This window comes from Heptranchias perlo, chromosome X, assembly GCF_035084215.1.
Source record: "Heptranchias perlo isolate sHepPer1 chromosome X, sHepPer1.hap1, whole genome shotgun sequence".
Lineage (NCBI taxonomy): Eukaryota > Metazoa > Chordata > Chondrichthyes > Hexanchiformes > Hexanchidae > Heptranchias > Heptranchias perlo.
The window spans coordinates 1,652,925-1,673,475 of NC_090370.1; the positions used below are offsets into that span (position 1 = coordinate 1,652,925).

Genomic DNA, 20,551 nt, shown 5'->3' on the forward strand with positions numbered 1-20,551 from the left:
AGCGCCGCACTGTCGGAGGGTCGGTACTGAGGGAGCGCCGCACTGTCGGAGGGTCGGTACTGAGGGAGCGCCGTACTGTCGGAGGGTCGGTACTGAGGGAGCGCCGCACTGTCGGAGGGGCGGCACTGAGGGAGCGCCGCACTGTCGGAGGGTCGGCACTGAGGGAGCGCCGCACTGTCGGAGGGTCAGTACTGAGGGAGCGCCGCACTGTCGGAGGGGCGGTACTGAGGGAGCGCCGCACTGTCGGAGAGTCAGTACTGAGGGAGCGCCGCACTGTCGGAGGGTCGGTACTGAGGGAGCGCCGCACTGTCGGAGGGTCGGCACTGAGGGAGCGCCGCACTGTCGGAGGGTCGGTACTGAGGGAGCGCCGCACTGTCGGAGGGGCGGCTCTGAGGGAGCGCCGCACTGTCGGAGGGTCAGTACTGAGGGAGCGCCGCACTGTCGGAGGGTCAGTACTGAGGGAGCGCCGCACTGTCGGAGGGGCGGTACTGAGGGAGCGCCGCAATGTCGGAGGGTCAGTACTGAGGGAGCGCCGCACTGTCGGAGGGTCAGCACTGAGGGAGCGCCGCACTGTCGGAGGGTCGGCACTGAGGGAGCGCCGCACTGTCGGAGGGTCGGTACTGAGGGAACGCCGCACTGTCGGAGGGTCGGTACTGAGGGAGCGCCGCACTGTCGGAGGTGCCGTCTTTCGGATGAGACGTTAAACCGAGGCCCCGTCTGCCCTTTCAGGTGGATGTAAAAGATCCCACGGCCACTATTTGAAAGACGAGCGGAGGGGGGGAGTTCTCCCCGGTGTCCTGGGGCCGATATTTATCCCTCAACCAACATCACACTTGGAGCACTGTGTACAGTTCTGGTCTCCGTATTATAAAAAGGATATAGAGGCACTGGAGACGGTGCAAACAAGATTCACAAGGATGATACCAGAACTGAGAGGTTATAACTATCAGGAAAGGCTGAACAGGCTGGGGCTCTTTTCTCTAGAAGGGAGAAGGCTGGGGGGTGACCTGATGGAGGTCTTTAAAATTGTATGAAGGGCTTCCATAGGTTAGACGGAGAGAAGATGTTTCCACTTGTGGGGGGAGACCAGAACTAGGGGCCATAAATATAAGATAGTCACCAATAAATCCAATCGGGAATTCAGGAGAAACTTCTTTACCCAGAGAGCGGTGAGAATGTGGAACTCACTCCCACATGGAGTGGTCGAGGGGAATAGTGTAGATGGATTTAAGGGGAAGCTGGATAAACACATGAGGGAGAAAGGGATAGAAGGATATGGTGATAGGGTGAGATGAAGCAGGGAGGGAGGAGGCTCGTGTGGAGCATAAACACCGGCACGGACCAGACGGGCCGTTTCTGCGCTGTTGACCCGATGTAATTCTATGGTCTGTTTCGGGGAGCGGGTTTTCATGCTCCTCCCTCACATAACCCCGCATTTAAAAAAAAAAAAAAATCTCTGTCCTTTCTTCAACCAGGTGAGAAACCGTACGAGTGCCCAAACTGCAAAAAGAGGTTCTCGCACTCTGGCTCCTACAGTTCGCACATCAGCAACAGGAAATGCATCAGCCTGGGTCTGGCCCCCAGCAAGGTCCAGTGCGGCTCGAGGTCGGCGCTGTCCGCCCCCGGGTCCGGTTCGGCCGGGCTTGCCTTGACCCCCTGCGGGCCCGGGGGCGGGACGGAGCCGCTGGGAATCAAGGAAGAGCCTTTGGATTACGGGGGAGGCCGGGCGTTTGGGGCTTGTCGGGGAACGGTCAGCGGAGGCCTGGAGGCGGGCCGCCTGGCGTACCTCGACAGCCTGCTCCAAGGTCAAATCCGGTACTTGGGCGACTTCGCGGACCTGCCCCCCGGCTCGGCCAGCGACGCGGCCCAAAGCTTCCTCAGGCTTGTGGGCGACATATTCTCCAGCGGGAAGATGGAGGCGAAGCGCCAGGGGCTGGAGAGCGCAGGGGGCCGCCACGGAGGCGGCTCGGGATTCAGGACGTTGGCGAGCGACGGCCGGTCGGGGGCCGCGAGGTCCGTTCTGAACTGCGCCCTGGAGAGATATGGAAAGGGAACCGGAGGAGGCTCGGACTTGGGGCAGGAGTCGGACAGGCAGAGGCTGAGTTTGATCACCAGAGTGGTGCTGCCTTTCCCCGGCTGGGAGGGAGGGTGCGACTATCTCTGCCGTCAGTGCGGGCAGGTATTTCCTGAGCCCCTCTGCCTCTACCAGCACCAGTGCGGCCCGGGCAGAGCGAGCAGTGATCGAGGAGCGGCCGAGCGGAGCCAAGGACCGGTGTTCGCGAAGCCCGACTGCCCGAGGAACGAGACGCGAGCCAGGGCGGGGCTCGGGACGCCCACCTTGACCGTCCCGCCCCAGGACTTTACGGAGAGGAGAAGTGACCCGCTCGACCCAAGCCCCCCGCCCCCGGCGGACGAGAAGGCCTGCTCTCCGCGCCCCCCTTCCCACCGCCTGCACAGCAAGAGGCCCGGCAGGCGGTGGGCCCTCCCCAGCGGCGGCCCCTGCCCGCGGGCTGCCTCCTGCTCCCCAGAGAGCGTCTCCTCTTCCTCCTCGGACAGCGCGCAGTCCGAGCCGCTGGACCTGTCGTTGCCGAGGCCGGGGGCGGACCGCAAGGGCGGGGCGGCCGTCGGCGGCCGGGGAGGGAACGAGAGGGCCGCGAGCTCGGCCCTCGCGGCAGGCGCCGCCCCCCGCTGCCCTCAAGCCACCTCCTCCGAGCGGGAGGCCCAAGAAACGTTCGGCGCCCAAGGCTTGATTGCCAACACTTTGTACTCCGCCTTCCTGCCGCTTAGCCCCCGGCTGTCCAGCCCCTTCCTGCCCGGGCTACAGCCATACCCCACCGTCAACGCAGTCAGCTTCCCCCAGCAGGTGGGCTACGCCTTCGTCACGGACGAGGAACTTCGACTACAGAGGAAGCACCTGCGCAAAGAAATTACGCTGGTAAATTTGGGGGAAGAGGAATACGGGGGTGGGGGGGCGGGGGGGGGAGGCCGTTCAGCCCCTCGAGCAGGGGAACACAGGACCAGGAGTGGGCTATTTAGCCCCTCGAGCCTGTTCCGCCGTTCAGTGAGATCATGGCTGATCTGTGATCTGACTCCATATACCCGCCTTAGCCCCATATCCCTTAATACCTTTGGTTAACAAAGATCCATCAATCTCAGATTTAAAATTGACAATTGCCATTTACGGAAGAGAGTTCCAAACTTCCACCACCCTTCGCCTGTAGAAGTGTTTCCTAACTTCACTCCTGAAAGTCCTGGCTCTAATTTTTTGGCTGTGTCCCCTAGTCCTAAACTCCCCAACCAGCGGAAATAGTTTCTCCCCATCAGTTCCCCCTTAATATCTTGAAAACTTCGATCAAATCACCCCTTAATCTTCTCAATTCCAGGGAGTACAACTCTAGTTGGTGTAATCGCTCCTCGTAATTTAATCCTTGGAGTCCGGGTATCATTCTGGTGAATCTACGCTGCACTCCCGCCAAGGCCGATACGTCCTTCCGAAGGTGCGGTGCCCAGAACTGATCACAGTAACTCCAGGTGTGGTCTAACCAGGGCTTTGTATAGCTGGAAGATAACCTCTACCCCCATGTAGTCTAGTCTTCGAGAGATAAAGGTCCAGAGAAAAGAGAGACAGTGAAATATATGCACGCACAGAAACCCCATTGGCCGCCACAATGGAGAGGAGACCCAGCACCCCCCCCAAAACTGCCCTCTGAAACACCTGCAAACCCCCCACCACTCAACAGCACCCCCTCCGCACCCTTCAACGACCCCCAACCTTGTCCCCCCAAACCCCACACCCCACTCTCCAACTCCCTCATCCCCCCAAACCACTCTCCAACTCCCCCATCCCCCCAAAACCCGCACCCCACTCTCCAACTCCCCCATCCCCCCCAAACCCCCGCACCCCACTCTCCAACTCCCCCATCCCCCCCAAACCCCCACACCCCACTCTCCAACTCCCCCATCCCCCCAAACCCCCACACCCCATTCTCCAACTCCCCCATCCCCCCAACCACTCTCCAACTCCCCCATCCCCCCAAACCCCCACACCCCATTCTCCAACTCCCCCATCCCCCCAACCACTCTCCAACTCCCCCATCCCCCCAAACCCCCACACCCCATTCTCCAACTCCCCCATCCCCCCAACCACTCTCCAACTCCCTCATCCCCCCAAATCCCCGCACCCCACTCTCCAACTCCCTCATCCCCCCAAACCCCTGAACCCCACTCTCCAAATCCCTCAACCCCCCAAACCCCCGCACCCCACTCTCCAACTCCCTCATCCCCCCCAAACCCCCGCACCCCGACCACCCCAACCCCCCCCCCACTCAGCTCCCCCCCCACAGCGTGAAGAACTTATATCAGTCCTAAGGTGGTGAAAGGCAAGTTTGGTCCCGGTAACACACAGTGCAGCCTTCTGTAATGGCCACCAGGGTATCGCAGCCAGTGGGGAAAATTTACAGAGATGTGTCGCCCGAGATTATCCAACTCCATCAGGAGTTCAAATCCCACCCCGGGCAGCTTTGAGAATTTGAATTCAGTTTAAAGGGAAAATCCGGCAATGTATCAGTCCAAGTGCGGATTGTCGTAAAAAAAACCCAACCGCGTTCACCAACGTCCCTTTCGGGGGGAAGGAATCCTGCCGTCCTTACCCGGTCTGGGCCTACACCTGACTCTGGTGCCCCGCACCGACCTGGTTGACTCTTAACTGCCCTCTGAAGTTAACCCCACCTTGTCTTTGCTTTATACATTCTCGGGGATGCGGGAGTGTAAATCAGACAAAGGTTATGCACTTTGGCAGGAAAAATCGGAGAGCAAGTTATTATCTCAATGGCGAGAGACTGGAAAGTACTGCAGTACAAAGGGATCTGGGGGTCCGAGTGCAAGAAAATCAAAAGGTTAGTCTGCAGGTGCAGCAGGTGATCAAGAAGGCCAACGAAACGTTGGCTTTTATCGCTCGGGGGATAGAATATAAAAACAGGGAGGTATTGCTGCAGTTATATAAGGTATTGGTGAGACCGCACCTGGAATACTGCATACAGTTTTGGTCTCCGTACTTAAGAAAAGACATACTTGCTCTCGAGGCAGTACAAAGAAGGTTCACTCGGTTAATCCCGGGGATGAGGGGGCGGACATATGAGGAGAGGTTGAGTAGATTGGGACTCTACTCATTGGAGTTCAGAAGAATGAGAGGCGATCTTATTGAAACATATAAGATTGTGAAGGGGCTCGATCGGGTGGATGCGGTAAGGATGTTCCCAAGGATGGGTGAAACTAGAACGAGGGGGCATAATCTTAGAATAAGGGGCTGCTGTTTCAAAACTGAGATGAGGAGAAACTTCTTCACTCAGAGGGTAGTAGGTCTGTGGAATTTGCTGCCCCGGGAAGCTGTGGAAGCTACATCATTAAATAAATTTAAAACAGAAATAGACAGTTTCCTAGAAGTAAAGGGAATTAGGGGTTACGGGGAGCGGGCAGGAAATTGGACATGAATTTAGATTTGAGGTTAGGATCAGATCAGCCATGATCGTATTGAATGGCGGAGCAGGCTCGAGGGGCCGATTGGCCTACTCCTGCTCCTATTTCTTAAGTTTGACACCGAGCCACATAAGGAGATATTAGGGACAGGTGACCAAAAGCTCGGTCAAAGGAGCGTCTTAAAGGAGGAGAGAGAGAGAGGCGGAGAGGTTTAGGGAGGGAATTCCAGAGCTTGGGGCCCAGGCAGACGAAGGCACGGCCGCCAATCGTGGGAGCGATGGAAATCGGGGGGGGGGGTGGGCGAGAGGCCAGAATTGGAGGAGCGCAGAGATCTCGGGAGGGTCGTAGGGGCTGGAGGAGGTTACAGAGAGAGGGAGGGGGGGGTGGGAAACGAGGGCCTGACAGGAGCTGCTCCTTTTGATGTTTCTTACTCTGGTGCGGTCGTAGGGGGACCTGTTGGCTGGACAAGCGCCCCAGTTCGTGTCGGCGATGGAAGAGGCCGGCGACTTCGACTTCGGGCCGACCAGGAAGAGGCTGCGGAAGACGGAGAGCGGGCTCTACGCCTGTGACGAGTGCGACAAGAACTTCCAGAAGAGCAGCTCGCTGCTGCGACACAAGTACGAGCACACAGGTGAGCGACAGCACCTGCGCGTCCTCTTAAAGAGTCGCAGGCACGTAGAGCCTCCGCGCCTTAAAGCGAGTCGCGGAGGGGTACAGTCGTGCGATCAAGGGAATTGTTTCGCATACAAAGAGGCCATTCGGCCCATCGTGCCTGTGCCGGCTCTTTGAAAGAGCTGTCCAATTAGTCCCACTCCCCCCCCCCTGCTCTTTCCCCGTCGCCCTGTAAATTTTTTCCCTTTCAAGTATTTCTCCAATTCCCTTTTGAAAGTTATTATTGAATCTGCTCCCACTGCCCTTTCAGGCAGCGCGTTCCAGATCAGAACAACTCGCTGCGTAAAAAACATTCTCCTCATCTCCCCTGTGGTTCTTTGGCCAATTTTCGTAAAACTGTGTCCTCTGGTTACCGACCCTCCTGCCACTGGAAACAGTTTCTCCCCATCGATTCTATCAAAACGCCTTATAATTTTGATCACCTCTATTAAATCTCCCCCTTAACCTTCTCTGCTCTAAGGAGAACAATCCCAGCTTCTCCAGTCTCTCCGCATAACTGAAGTCCCTCATCCCCGGTACCGTTCTGGTAAATCTCCTCTGCACCCTGTCTGGTACACTCTCCCTTTTAATTTGTCCTTTGGGCATGTTATACGTTGATTTATTTCCAATTTTAATCTTTTTCATCACCCCTTGAAAACTTTTCTTGAATTATTTACTCAGGAAGGTGAGGGGTATCTGTGTGGGAGAACAAAACATGTTTCATTTTGAAGCTTTGACTTCCAAGGCAGGTGCAGCACGGGTTAGATACAGAGTGAAGCTCCCTCTACACTGTCCCATCAAACACTCTCAGGGCAGGTACAGGGTTAGATACAGAGTAAAGCTCCCTCTACACTGTCCCATCAAACACTCCCAGGGCAGGTACAGGGTTAGATACAGAGTAAAGCTCCCTCTACACTGTCCCGTCAAACACTCCCAGGGCAGGTACAGGGTTAGATACAGAGTAAAGCTCCCTCTACACTGTCCCGTCAAACACTCCCAGGGCAGGTACAGGGTTAGATACAGAGTAAAGCTCCCTCTACACTGTCCCGTCAAACACTCCCAGGGCAGGTACAGGGTTAGATACAGAGTAAAGCTCCCTCTACACTGTCCCGTCAAACACTCCCAGGGCAGGTACAGGGTTAGATACAGAGTAAAGCTCCCTCTACACTGTCCCGTCAAACACTCCCAGGGCAGGTACAGGGTTAGATACAGAGTAAAGCTCCCTCTACACTGTCCCGTCAAACACTCCCAGGGCAGGTACAGGGTTAGATACAGAGTAAAGCTCCCTCTACACTGTCCCGTCAAACACTCCCAGGGCAGGTACAGGGTTAGATACAGAGTAAAGCTCCCTCTGCACTGTCCCCTCAAACACTCCCAGGGCAGGTACAGGGTTAGATACAGAGTAAAGCTCCCTCTACACTGTCCCATCAAACACTCCCAGGGCAGGTACAGCACGGGTTAGATACAGAGTAAAGCTCCCTCTACACTGTCCCGTCAAACACTCCCAGGGTCAGGTACAGGGTTAGATACAGAGTAAAGCTCCCTCTACACTGTCCCATCAAACACTCCCAGGGCAGGTACAGGGTTAGATACAGAGTAAAGCTCCCTCTACACTGTCCCATCAAACACTCCCAGGGTCAGGTACAGGGTTAGATTCAGAGTAAAGCTCCCTCTACACTGTCCCATCAAACACTCCCAGGGCAGGTACAGGGTTAGATTCAAAGTAAAGCTCCCTCTACACTGTCCCGTCAAACACTCCCAGGGCAGGTACAGGGTTAGATGCAGAGTAAAGCTCCCTCTACACTGTCCCGTCAAACACTCCCAGGGCAGGTACAGGGTTAGATACAGAGTAAAGCTCCCTCTACACTGTCCCGTCAAACACTCCCAGGGTCAGGTACAGGGTTAGATACAGAGTAAAGCTCCCTCTACACTGTCCCATCAAACACTCCCAGGGCAGGTACAGGGTTAGATACAGAGTAAAGCTCCCTCTACACTGTCCCATCAAACACTCCCAGGGTCAGGTACAGGGTTAGATTCAGAGTAAAGCTCCCTCTACACTGTCCCATCAAACACTCCCAGGGTCAGGTACAGGGTTAGATTCAGAGTAAAGCTCCCTCTACACTGTCCCATCAAACACTCCCAGGGCAGGTACAGGGTTAGATACAGAGTAAAGCTCCCTCTACACTGTCCCATCAAACACTCCCAGGGACAGGTACAGGGTTAGATACAGAGTAAAGCTCCCTCTACACTGTCCCGTCAAACACTCCCAGGGTCAGGTACAGGGTTAGATACAGAGTAAAGCTCCCTCTACACTGTCCCATCAAACACTCCCAGGGTCAGGTACAGGGTTAGATTCAGAGTAAAGCTCCCTCTACACTGTCCCATCAAACACTCCCAGGGCAGGTACAGGGTTAGATACAGAGTAAAGCTCCCTCTACACTGTCCCATCAAACACTCCCAGGGCAGGTACAGGGTTAGATACAGAGTAAAGCTCCCTCTACACTGTCCCATCAAACACTCCCAGGGCAGGTACAGGGTGAGATACAGAGTAAAGCTCCCTCTACACTGTCCCATCAAACACTCCCAGGGGCAGGTACAGGGTTAGATACAGAGTAAAGCTCCCTCTACACTGTCCCATCAAACACTCCCAGGGCAGGTACAGGGTTAGATACAGAGTAAAGCTCCCTCTACACCGTCCCATCAAACACTCCCAGGGCAGGTACAGGGTTAGATACAGAGTAAAGCTCCCTCTACACTGTCCCATCAAACACTCCCAGGGCAGGTACAGGGTTAGATACAGAGTAAAGCTCCCTCTACACTGTCCCATCAAACACTCCCAGGGCAGGTACAGGGTTCGATTCAGAGTAAAGCTCCCTCTGCACTGTCCCGTCAAACACTCCCAGGGCAGGTACAGGGTTAGATACAGAGTAAAGCTCCCTCTACACTGTCCCATCAAACACTCCCAGGGCAGGTACAGGGTTAGATACAGAGTAAAGCTCCCTCTACACTGTCCCATCAAACACTCCCAGGGCAGGTACAGGGTTAGATACAGAGTAAAGCTCCCTCTACACTGTCCCATCAAACACTCCCAGGGCAGGTACAGGGTTAGATACAGAGTAAAGCTCCCTCTACACTGTCCCATCAAACACTCCCAGGGCAGGTACAGGGTTAGATACAGAGTAAAGCTCCCTCTGCACTGTCCCATCAAACACTCCCAGGGCAGGTACAGGGTTAGATACAGAGTAAAGCTCCCTCTACACTGTCCCATCAAACACTCCCGGGGTCAGGTACAGGGTTAGATACAGAGTAAAGCTCCCTCTACACTGTCCCATCAAACACTCCCAGGGGCAGGTACAGGGTTAGATACAGAGTAAAGCTCCCTCTACACTGTCCCATCAAACACTCCCAGGGCAGGTACAGGGTTAGATACAGAGTAAAGCTCCCTCTACACTGTCCCATCAAACACTCCCAGGGTCAGGTACAGGGTTAGATACAGAGTAAAGCTCCCTCTGCACTGTCCCGTCAAACACTCCCAGGTTGCAGGTGCAGCAAGGGGCCAGCAACGCTTCTGGACGTCGCGCGGTCTTGAAAAGGGGCGCTGTTTCATCGCGGTTTCTTTCTTCCTCCTTCCCGCAGGGAGGCGCCCCCACCAGTGTGAGATCTGCTCGAAAGCCTTCAAGCACAAACACCACCTCATCGAGCACCTGAGGCTACATTCGGGCGAGAAGCCGTACCAGTGCGACAAATGCGGCAAACGCTTCTCCCACTCCGGCTCCTACTCCCAGCACATGAACCACCGCTACTCCTACTGCAGGAGGGGCGAGGAGGGGGCGGGGGGTCCCCGGACCCCGACGGGGGACGGGCGAGGGGAGGGGGCGAGCGGGCGGGGGGTCCCGGCCGCCCTGGAGGAATCGGGGTCGGGCCAGGGCTCGCCGAGGGACGGGGAGAGCTCGCTGGGGGAGGGGGAGGAGGAGGAGGAGGAGGAGGAGGAGCGGCCCGATTAGGAGTGTCCCACGACAGAGAGAGGGGTTGGATTCTATCGGTGCCCGTTTTGCCTCTTTGCCAGAAAGTCCCCTTTCCAACGGACGCCACTCCGCTGGGAGTCGCTCGACCCGTCCTCCCGCCTTCGCCCCAGCGCCAGGGACGGAGGAATCGCGAGCCTCCACCCACCCCCCCGACCCGACCCCCTCCCGCACAAAAACGCTTGACACCTTCCCTTCGACCACACGCCCCACCCCTGCCCCCCCCGCCCACTGATTCGTTCGTTTTGATCGAGCCGCGTCCTCCGCTCGAGCGACCGCTGACGTAGTTTTCAGGCTGCGGTTCTCTGGTGCCGCACTGCGGGTTTTGGAAATCCGGATCCCTCTCCCCCCCCCCCCCCTGCCCCGCAAAAAGCGGGGTGGCGGGGGGAACAATTGAAAATTTCAAAACTGAGATCAATAGATTTTTGTTGGGTGAGGATATTAAGGGTCAGGGAACCAAGGAGTTAAGATGCAGATCGGCCATGATCCTAATTGAATGGCTCGAGGGGCTGAATGGCCTCCTCCTGTTCCTGTGTAACAGGCTCGAGGGGCTGAATGGCCTCCTCCTGTTCCTGTGTAAAGAGGCTCAAGGGGGCTGAATGGCCTCCTCCTGTTCCTGTGTAAACAGGCTCGAGGGGGCTGAATGGCCTCCTCCTGTTCCTGTGTAAACAGGCTCGAGGGGCTGAATGGCCTCCATCATGTTCCTGTGTAACAGGCTCGAGGGGACTGAATGGCTTCCTCCTGTTCCTGTGTAACAGGCTCGAGGGGGCTGAATGGCTTCCTCCTGTTCCTGTGTAACAGGCTCGAGGGGCTGAATGGCCTTCTCCTGTTCCTGTGTAAACAGGCTCGAGGGGCTGAATGGCCTTCTGTTCCTTTGTGAACAGGCTCGAGGGGGCTGAATGGCTTCCTCCTGTTCCTGTGTAACAGGCTCGAGGGGCTGAATGGCCTTCTCCTGTTCCTGTGTAAACAGGCCCGAGGGGCTGAATGGCCTCCTCCTGTTCCTGTGTAACAGGCTCGAGGGGCTGAATGGCCTTCTCCTGTTCCTGTGTAAACAGGCTCGAGGGGGGCTGAATGGGCCTCCTTCTGTCCCTATGCCTTCTGTGCACTGGCGAGGCTCCGTGGGTTAACCGATATCTCCCACCAACAGCGGGGAAGATGCCGAGTTAGCCGATCGGCAACCAGGGCAAGGGTTGTGGGGTGTCCACTGAGCGGCGGGGAAGAGGGGGTCGGGGGTGAGCGGAAATTGCTTTGAGTTTCTCTAACCAGTGACCTCTGCTGTCGAGGGGTGGGTGTTGGGGGGCCCGGCTTGGAACGAGTGAGGGACGCATGGTGAAACAGCCCCTTTGTCTGAGGCGCAGGAGGCCCTGCGCCCTGAACCCCTGTTTGTCTCGGGCGCGGTGGCGGGGGGAAATGAGGGGGGCTTAGAACTGGGCTTAACTCACCATCGGCCAGTGGCCCATTGCACGGCAAATGGTCACGTCCATCCCACTGAGCACTCAAGGGCCAGTTCTGGAGCCAACTCGTGGGCACCATTGGGTAGTTCCCTGCATGGATTATCAATGGGTCATACCAACGGCGTTCACTGTCCTGTGTAACTCCGGCGGTCTCTCGGACCGGAGGCGGATTTTTTTCTCTCTCAAAAAGCCCCTCAGAACTGAGCCCCTAATACGGCCCGTGAGAATTGAGGTGTCGTCCGACGTGGAAGGGGCAGAGATTAATTCCGGCTGTGACCTTTCACCTCTGCCCCTGAGGCAATCGCATGTTAGAGGGCTGTATGATTGGATCAGAGGAGAGGGGAGCATTGCACTAAATCGTTGCCCATCAGGCAGATGTGGCGCGTGACGTACCACTGTCAGGCCTTACTGTGTAGTGGCAGCTCATGTGCACGCAGTGCAAGCACTGGCTTAAGCCCTCTGTGTGCAGGCAGCGTATTGTGTGGGTTAGTGGAGGGGTCAGTATGAACCTTGCACCAATATGGTGTTTTTTTGGCAGTGCACTATTCAGTCCCTGCAGTGCCCCTTGTGTAATGCACTGTTCAGTACCCCACACTCTCCTGTGCAATGCACTATTCTTTCCCCAGATCTCCCCCTTGTGTAATGCACTATTAATGCCCAAAGCTCCCCCTGTGTAATGCACTATTCTTTCCCCAGAGCTCCCCTTGTGTAATGCACTGTTCAGTACTCCACACGCTCCTCTGTAATGCACTATTCATTCCTCAGAGCTCCCCCTTGTGTAATGCACTATTCTTTCCCCAGAGTTCCCCTTGTGTAATGCACTATTCCTTCCCCAGAGCTCCCCCTGTGTAATGCACTATTAATTCCCAGAGCTCCCCCTGTGTGATGCACTATTTTTCCCCCAGAGATCCCGTGTAATGCACTATTCTTTCCCCAGAACTCCCCCGTGTAATGCACTATTCTTTCCCCAGAGCTCCCCCGTGTAATGCACTATTCCTTCCCCAAAGCTCCTCCTGTGTAATGCACTATTAATTCCGAGAGCTCCCGCTCTGTAATACACTATTAATTACCAGAACTCCTCCTGTGTAATGCACTATTAATTCCACAGAGCTCCCCCTGTGTAATGCACTATTCTTTCCCCAGAGCTCCTCCTTGTGTAATGCACTATTAATTCCCAGAGCTCCTCCTGTGTAATGCACTATTAATTCCCAGAGCCCCCCTATGTAATGCACTATTAGTTCACAGAACTCCCCGTGTAATGCACTATTCTTGCCCCAGAGCTGCCCCTGTGAAATGCACTTTTCTTTCCCCAGAGCTGCCCTTGTGTACTGCACTATTAATTCCCAGAGATCTCCATGTAATGCACTATTAATGTGCAGAGCTCCCCCTTGTGTAATGCACTATTAATTCCCAGAGCTCCCCCTGTGTAATGCACTATTCTTTCCCCAGAGATCCCTGTGTAATGCACTATTCTTTCCCCAGAGCTCCCCGTGTAATGCACTATTGTTTCCCCAGAGCTCCCCGTGTATTGCACTATTAATTCCCAGAGCTCCCCCCATGTATTGCGCCATTAATTCCCAGAGCTCCTCGTGTATTGCACTATTAATTCCCAGAGCTCCCCCAATGTATTGCACTATTAATTCTCAGAGCTCCCGTGTTTTGCACTATTAATTCCCAGAGCTCCCCCATGTATTGCACTATTAATTCCCAGAGCTCCCCGTGTATTGCACTATTAATTCCCAGATTTCCCCCCGTGTATTGCACTATTAATTCCCAGCGATCCCCCCGTGTATTGCACTATTAATTCCCAGAGCTCCCCCTTGTGTAATGCACTATTAATTCTCAGAGCTCCCCTGTGTAATGCACTATTCTTTCCCCAGAGATCCCAGTGTAATGCACTATTCTTTCCCCAGAGCTCCCCGTGTATTGCACTATTAATTCCCAGAGATCCCCCTTGTGTAATGCGCTATTAATTCCCAGAGCTCCCCGTTTATTGCACTATTAATTCCCAGAGATCCCCGTTTATTGCACTATTAATTCACAGAGCTCCCCCCCACCGTGTATTGCACTATTATTTCACAGAGCTCCCCCTGTGTAATGCACTATTCTTTCCCCAGAGATCACAGTGTAATGCACTATTCTTTCCCCAGAGATCCCCATATAATGCACTATTAATTCCCAGAGCTCCCCATGTATTGCACGATTAATTCCCAGAGATCCCCCCGTGTATTGCGCTATTAATTCCAAGAGCTCCCCCTTGTGTAATGCACTATTAATTCCCAGAGCTCCCCCCTGTGTATTGCACTATTCTTTCCCCAGAGATCCCCGTGTAATGCACTATTCTTTCCCCGGAGCTCCCCGTGTATTGCACTATTATTATCCCAGAGCTACCCGAGTATTGCATGATTAATTCCCAGAGCTCCCCCTTGTGTAATGCACTATTAATTCCCAGAGCTCCCCCTTGTGTAATGCACTATTAATTCCCAGAGCTCCCTCTTGTGTACTGCACTATTAATTCCCAGAGCTCTCCCCATGTATTGCGCTATTAATTCCCAGAGATCCCCGATTATTGCACTATTAATTCCCAGAGCTCCCCCCTCCCCACCGTGTATTGCACTATTAATTCCCAGAGCTCCCCGTGTAATGTACTATCAATTCCCAGAGCTCCCCCTTGTGCAATGCACTATTAATTCCCAGGGCTTCCCATGTAATACACTATTCTTTCCCCAGAGCTCCCCCCCCGTGTAATGCACTATTCTTTCCTCAGAGCTTCCCCTTGTGTAATGCACTATTAATTCCCAGGGCTTCCCATGTAATACACTATTCTTTCCCCAGAGTTCCCCTTGTGAAATGCACTATTAATTCCCAGAGCTCCCCGTGTAATGTATTCCAGCCTGTAACTCACTCCCGGGTATCTGTTATTCTATATATAAACCCCCCCCGAACCCCTCGATTAGATTCCAGCCTGTAACTCACTCCCGGGTATCTGTTATTCTATATATAACCCCCCCACCGAACCCTTCGATTAGATCCCAGCCTGTAACTCACTCCCGGGTATCTGTTATTCTATATATGAACCCCTCGATTAGAGATTCCAGCCTGTAACTCACTCCCGGGTATCTGTTATTCTATATATAAACCCCCGAACCCCTCAATTAGATTCCAGCCTGTAACTCACTCCCGGGTATCTGTTATCCTACAAATAAACCCCCAAACCCCTCGATTAGATTCCAGCCTGTAACTCACTCCCGGGTATCTGTTATTCTATATATAAACCCCCCGAACCCCTCGATTAGATTCCAGCCTGTAACTCACTCCCGGGTATCTGTTATTCTATATATAAACCCCCCGAACCCCTCGATTAGATTCCAGCCTGTAACTCACTCCCGGGTATCTGACACCGAGCCACATACAGAGATATTAGGGACAGGTGACCAAAAACTCAGTCAAAGAGGCAGGTTTTAAGGAGCGTCTTAAAGGAGGGGAGAGAGAGAGAGGCGGAGAGATTTAGGGAGGGAATTCCAGAGCTTAGGGCCCAGGCAGCTGAAGGCACGGCCGCCGATGGAAATCGGGGCATGCGCGAGAGGCCAGAATCGGAGGAGCGCAGAGATCTCGGAGGGTCGTCGGGGCTGGAGGAGGTTACAGGGATAGGGAGGGGCGAGGGCCACGGTGAGATTTGAACAGGAGGACGGAGAATTTTAAAACGGAGGCGTTCCCGGCCCGCGGGCCGAGGTAGGTCAGCGAGCACAGGGGGACGAAGGGAGAATGGGACTTAGGATCACGGGGCAGCAAAGTTTTGAAAGCTTCGCAGGTTAACCCGCAGTTTGCGCGAGAACCCTGGTCGAACCAGCTCCTGGAGCTGATCGGGCCCGAGCGCCCGGTAGAAAATTTAGGTCTCGATAAAAGTCAAGTTGCAGACATTTTTACCGCATCAGTGTTACTTTATAAAACCATCATCAGTGTTGTAGCTAATAATATTATGTCTTCTGTTTACCAGATATTATTTATTCAATGCCATATACACTAGTGTAGAAATTGTTTGTTCCCTGAAAGTAAATTTTTAAAAAATTGTTTTTGTTGCAGTTTTATGTTCCACGTTTTGATTCATGTGTACTTTTCTTCATTTACAAAGTTTTTTTTAAGTAAAGAAAACTATATAAGTTTAAATTTTAAACAGTTTATAAAATAAAAGTGGTATTCTGTATTTTTCGAGCGATGCCTTGCATGATGACATTTTATGCAAAACCCTGTCTATAAAAAGTATTACTGAAAGAAAGATTTGTTTTCATTTTAATTTCTTGTTTACACTGTCCCATCAAACACTCCCAGGGGCAGGTACAGGGTTAGATACAGAGTAAAGCTCCCTCCACACTGTCCCATCAAACACTCCCAGGGCAGGTACAGGGTTAGATACAGAGTAAAGCTCCCTCTGCACTGTCCCATCAAACACTCCCAGGGCAGGTACAGGGTTAGATACAGAGTAAAGCTCCCTCTGCACTGTCCCATCAAACACTCCCAGGGCAGGTACAGGGTTAGATACAGAGTAAAGCTCCCTCTGCACTGTCCCATCAAACACTCCCAGGGCAGGTACAGGGTTAGATACAGAGTAAAGCTCCCTCCACACTGTCCCATCAAACACTCCCAGGGCAGGTACAGGGTTAGATACAGAGTAAAGCTCCCTCTACACTGTCCCATCAAACACTCCCAGGGCAGGTACAGCACGGGTTAGATACAGAGTAAAGCTCCCTCTACACTGTCCCATCAAACATTCCAGGGACAGGTACAGGGTTAGATACAGAGTAAAGCTCCCTCTACACTGTCCCATCAAACACTCCCAGGGCAGGTACAGGGTTAGATACAGAATAAAGCTCCCTCCACACTGTCCCATCAAACACTCCCAGGGCAGGTACAGGGTTAGATACAGAGTAAAGCTCCCTCCACACTGTCCCATCAAACACTCCCAGGGCAGGTACAGGGTTAGATACAGAGTAAAGCTCCCTCTACACTGTCCCATCAAACACTCCCAGGGCAGGTACAGCACGGGTTAGATACAGAGTAAAGCTCCTTCACGTATCTGGTGCCGTACGGTTGAAACTTGAGGTTGGCGGCAGAAATCTCACAATCTTATCAACTTCTGACTGTGCATCAGAAACAAACTCAGAACTGTCCTGCTGTTGTGTGTGGCGACTCATCTCAAATTCCGGTGCGTCAACTCGTGAAAATGCGTCATTCACATCTGGGTTTTGGTGTCGGACATGTGACGCAGGTCAGAACTTTTTCTTTCTGTTATTCTGTGACCTGCTCCCACCTCCTCCTCCACCCGCTCTCAACATAAAAAGGCAAAGAGAACAATGCGCTCATCTCAACCATAGCAGCGAGGGGTTCCCACAACGGGCCTCAGGACCCTTGGCCAAGGGTTGTGGAACAATCCCACAGGGTTCCCATTTGTGAACTCTGCACCCCTGCGTAGAAGTGTACGCACATGTGCGTGTGTGTGCGTGCTTGCGTGTGGGTGTGCACAACTGCGTGCTTGCGTGCGTGCGTGTTTGCGCGTACATTTGTGCACGCGGGCGCGTGGTTGCGCATGCGTGGGTATGTGTATGTTTGTGTGTGCGTGCGCGCGCTTACATGTGTGCATGCATGTGCGTTTGTGTGGGTATGTGTATGTGTGCACATGCATGCGTCTGTGTATGTGCATGCGTACGCGCGGGTTTGCGTGTGTGTGTATGAGTGCGTGCACGAGCGTACGTGCGCGTGTGTGTTTGTGGGCGTGCACGTGCGGGTTTGCGTGTGTGTGTGTGTATGAGTGCGTGCACGAGCGTACGTGCGCGTGTGTTTGTGGGCGTGCACGTGCGGCTTTGCGTGTGTGTGTGTGTATGAGTGCGTGCACGAGCGTACGTGCGCGTGTGTGTTTGTGGGCGTGCACGTGCGGGTTTGCGTGTGCGCGTACGTTCGCAGAGGTTAGGTGAGGGGAGGATTGGGCTCAGCTGCGATGCCTCCTGCCTCACGCGGTCAATGACCCAACACTCAGTTGTCGTCTTGCCTTATAAATCGCAAGTTTGTTGTTGTCTGGCTCCTTTCACGCAGCGCGGCCCCCCACCCCTGCCCCCTCCCGTCCCACAATCGGCGGAGACGAGGCGAATCAATTCTTTCAGGCGAGCGGGGGAGAAAATTGGAAGTGGGGGGTTGGGAAAAGGGAAATTAAATAAAGCGCGCACGTGAGCTGGGGTAGCAAGGGTCCGGTCAAGAGCCGTTCGATGTTTGGTGAGTCATTGCACTGGGGCTGAACCGGAGCGTGAATGTACAGTTCCACGGAGGGGGGGGGAAGATACACGTTAAAATCGCACACCCGCTACAGTCAGTAAAGCTTCTGAAGTGTACTCACTGTTGTAATGCAGGAAACGCAGCGGGCAATTTGCGCACAGCAAGATCCCACAAGCAGCAATGTGGTGAATGACCAGATTAATTTGTTTTAGTGATGTTGGTTGAGGGGGCTGGAATACAAAAGGGGTAGAAGTTATGTTCCAGTTATATAAAAGTTCTGGTCAGACCCCCATCCTTGGTTCAGTTCTGGGCACCGCCCCTCAGGAGGGATATATCGGCCTCGGAGGGGGGGGGGGGGCGCAGAGCAGATTCACCAGAACGATACCCGGGGGCTAAAAGGGGTTAAATTACGAGGACAGGTCGCACAGACTGGGCTTGTATTCCCTCGAGTGTAGAAGATTAAGGGGTGATCTCATCGAGGGGTTTGAGATGATTAAAGGATTCGATAGGGTCGATAGAGAGAAACTATTTCCTCTGGTGGGGGGAGTCCAGAACAAGGTGGGGGGGGGCAGAACCTTAAAATCAGAGCCGGGCCGTTCAGGGGTGATGTCCGGAAGCATTTCCTCACACAAAGGGGGAGTGGGAATCTGGAACTCTCTCCCCCAAAAAGCTGTTGAGGCTGGGGGTCAATTGGAGCTTTCAAAACTGAGATTGAGAGATTTTTGTTGGGTATCGAGGGTTACAGAACCAAGGGGGGTAAATGGAGTTAAGATACAGATCAGCCATGATCTGATTGAATGGCGGAACAGGCTCGAGGGGGCTGAATGGCCTCCTCCTGTTCCTGTGTAACAGGCTCGAGGGGGCTGAATGGCCTCCTCCTGCTCCTGTGTAACAGGCTCGAGGGGGCTGAACGGCCTCCTCCTGTTCCTGTGTAACAGGCTCAGGGGGGCTGAATGGCCTCCTCCTGCTCCTGTGTAACAGGCTCGAGGGGGCTGAACGGCCTCCTCCTGTTCCTGTGTAACAGGCTCGAGGGGCTGAATGGCCTCCTCCTGCTCCTGTGTAACAGGCTCGAGGGGGGCTGAATGGGCCTCCTCCTGTTCCTGTGTAACAGGCTCGAGGGGCTGAACGGCCTCCTCCTGTTCCTGTGTAACAGGCTCGAGGGGGCTGAATGGCCTCCTCCTGCTCCTGTGTAACAGGCTCGAGGGGCTGAATGGCCTCCTCCTTCTCCTGTGTAACAGGCTCGAGGGGACTGAATGGCCTCCTCCTGCTCCTGTGTAACAGGCTCGAGGGGGCTGAATGGGCCTCCTCCTGTTCCTGTGTAACAGGCTCGAGGGGGGCTGAACGGCCTCCTCCTGTCCCTGTGTAACAGGCTCGAGGGACTGAATGGCCTCCTCCTGTTCCTGTGTAACAGGCTCGAGGGGGCTGAACGGCCTCCTCCTGCTCCTGTGTAACAGGCTCGAGGGGGGCTGAACGGCCTCCTCCTGTCCCTGTGTAACAGGCTCGAGGGACTGAATGGCCTCCTCCTGTTCCTGTGTAACAGGCTCGAGGGGGCTGAATGGCCTCCTCCTGCTCCTGTGTAACAGGCTCGAGGGGGGCTGAACGGCCTCCTCCTGTTCCTGTGTTCAAAACAGTCTTGCCAGTCCTGACAGCCACAATTTTCCGCTGACTACATTGATAGATAGCTAGACTGACACAGACACACACACACACACATATACAATTCTCTATTACTGGAGAGCAGCAGGTGCCCACCTACCTCATTCTGGCAGCTCACAAGGTGCGTGAAACCCCACTCTGTGGAAATGGACGCCCAATCACCAATTACGGACCACGCTCCTTCCTGTGCGTGCTTTCCCCCCCCCCCGAGGGGTGAGGTCTCACACCGTCTGGCCAACGGAAGGTGGGCGGTGTTGTGCGCCCGCCGTTTGAATGTCCTTCCACCCACCCACGGAGCCGAGAGGGGCTTGGGGGGGGGGGGGGGGGGGGGGAGTGCAAGGGCGTCGCTGTGGTGGTGCGGGGGGGGGGGCCGGGTTAACGCGCGTTCAGAGACCGCCGTCTCAGCACTGACCCTTTCTCAGGGCGAAGCTGCACCTGAGAAGTAGCCCGTTGTTCTGTGAAGCTCTTTGGGAATTCCCAAGGACACGATAAGGATCTTGTAGTTACATGTGCATTTTATGAGAGAGAGAGAGAAATAAAGAAAGAAGAAAAGAGAAAGGAGAAAGAGAGCGAGAGAGAGAAAGCGAGAGAGAGAGAGAGAGAGTGAGCAAGAGAGAAAGAGCGAGAAAGAGCAAGAAAGAGAGAGAGCGAGAGCAAGAGCAAGAGCGAGGGAGAGAGAGAGAGGGAGTGCGAGAGAGAGGGAGAGCGAGCGAGAGAGAGGGAGAGGGAGAGCGAGGGAGAGCGAGAGAGGGAGTGCGAGAGAGAGGGAGAGCGAGAGAGAGGGAGAGCGAGAGAGAGGGAGAGCGAGAGAGAGGGAGAGCGAGAGAGAGGGAGAGCGAGAGAGAGGGAGAGCGAGGGAGAGAGAGAGCGAGGGAGAGAGAGGGGGAGAGCGAGAGAGAGGGAGAGCGAGAGAGAGGGGGAGAGCGAGAGAGAGGGGGAGAGCGAGAGAGAGGGGGAGAGCGAGAGAGAGGGAGAGCGAGAGGGAGGGAGAGGGAGGGAGAGGGAGAGGGAGAGGGAGGGAGAGAGAGG

At 54.5% G+C, this 20,551-nt stretch overlaps 1 protein-coding gene across 1 annotated transcript in view; it reads left to right on the top strand.

Moving 5' to 3' along the window:
• LOC137306882 (zinc finger E-box-binding homeobox 2-like) overlaps positions 1–10,130 on the top strand; it is a 32,292-nt gene extending 22,162 nt beyond the window's left edge. The window contains exons 6-8 of the mRNA XM_067976271.1: positions 1,476–2,935; positions 5,923–6,106; positions 9,763–10,130. Of these exons, the coding sequence (XP_067832372.1) occupies positions 1,476–2,935; positions 5,923–6,106; positions 9,763–10,130 (2,012 nt within the window). The remainder of the gene's footprint in view (positions 1–1,475; positions 2,936–5,922; positions 6,107–9,762) is intronic.
• Positions 10,131–20,551: the final 10,421 nt, after the last annotated feature.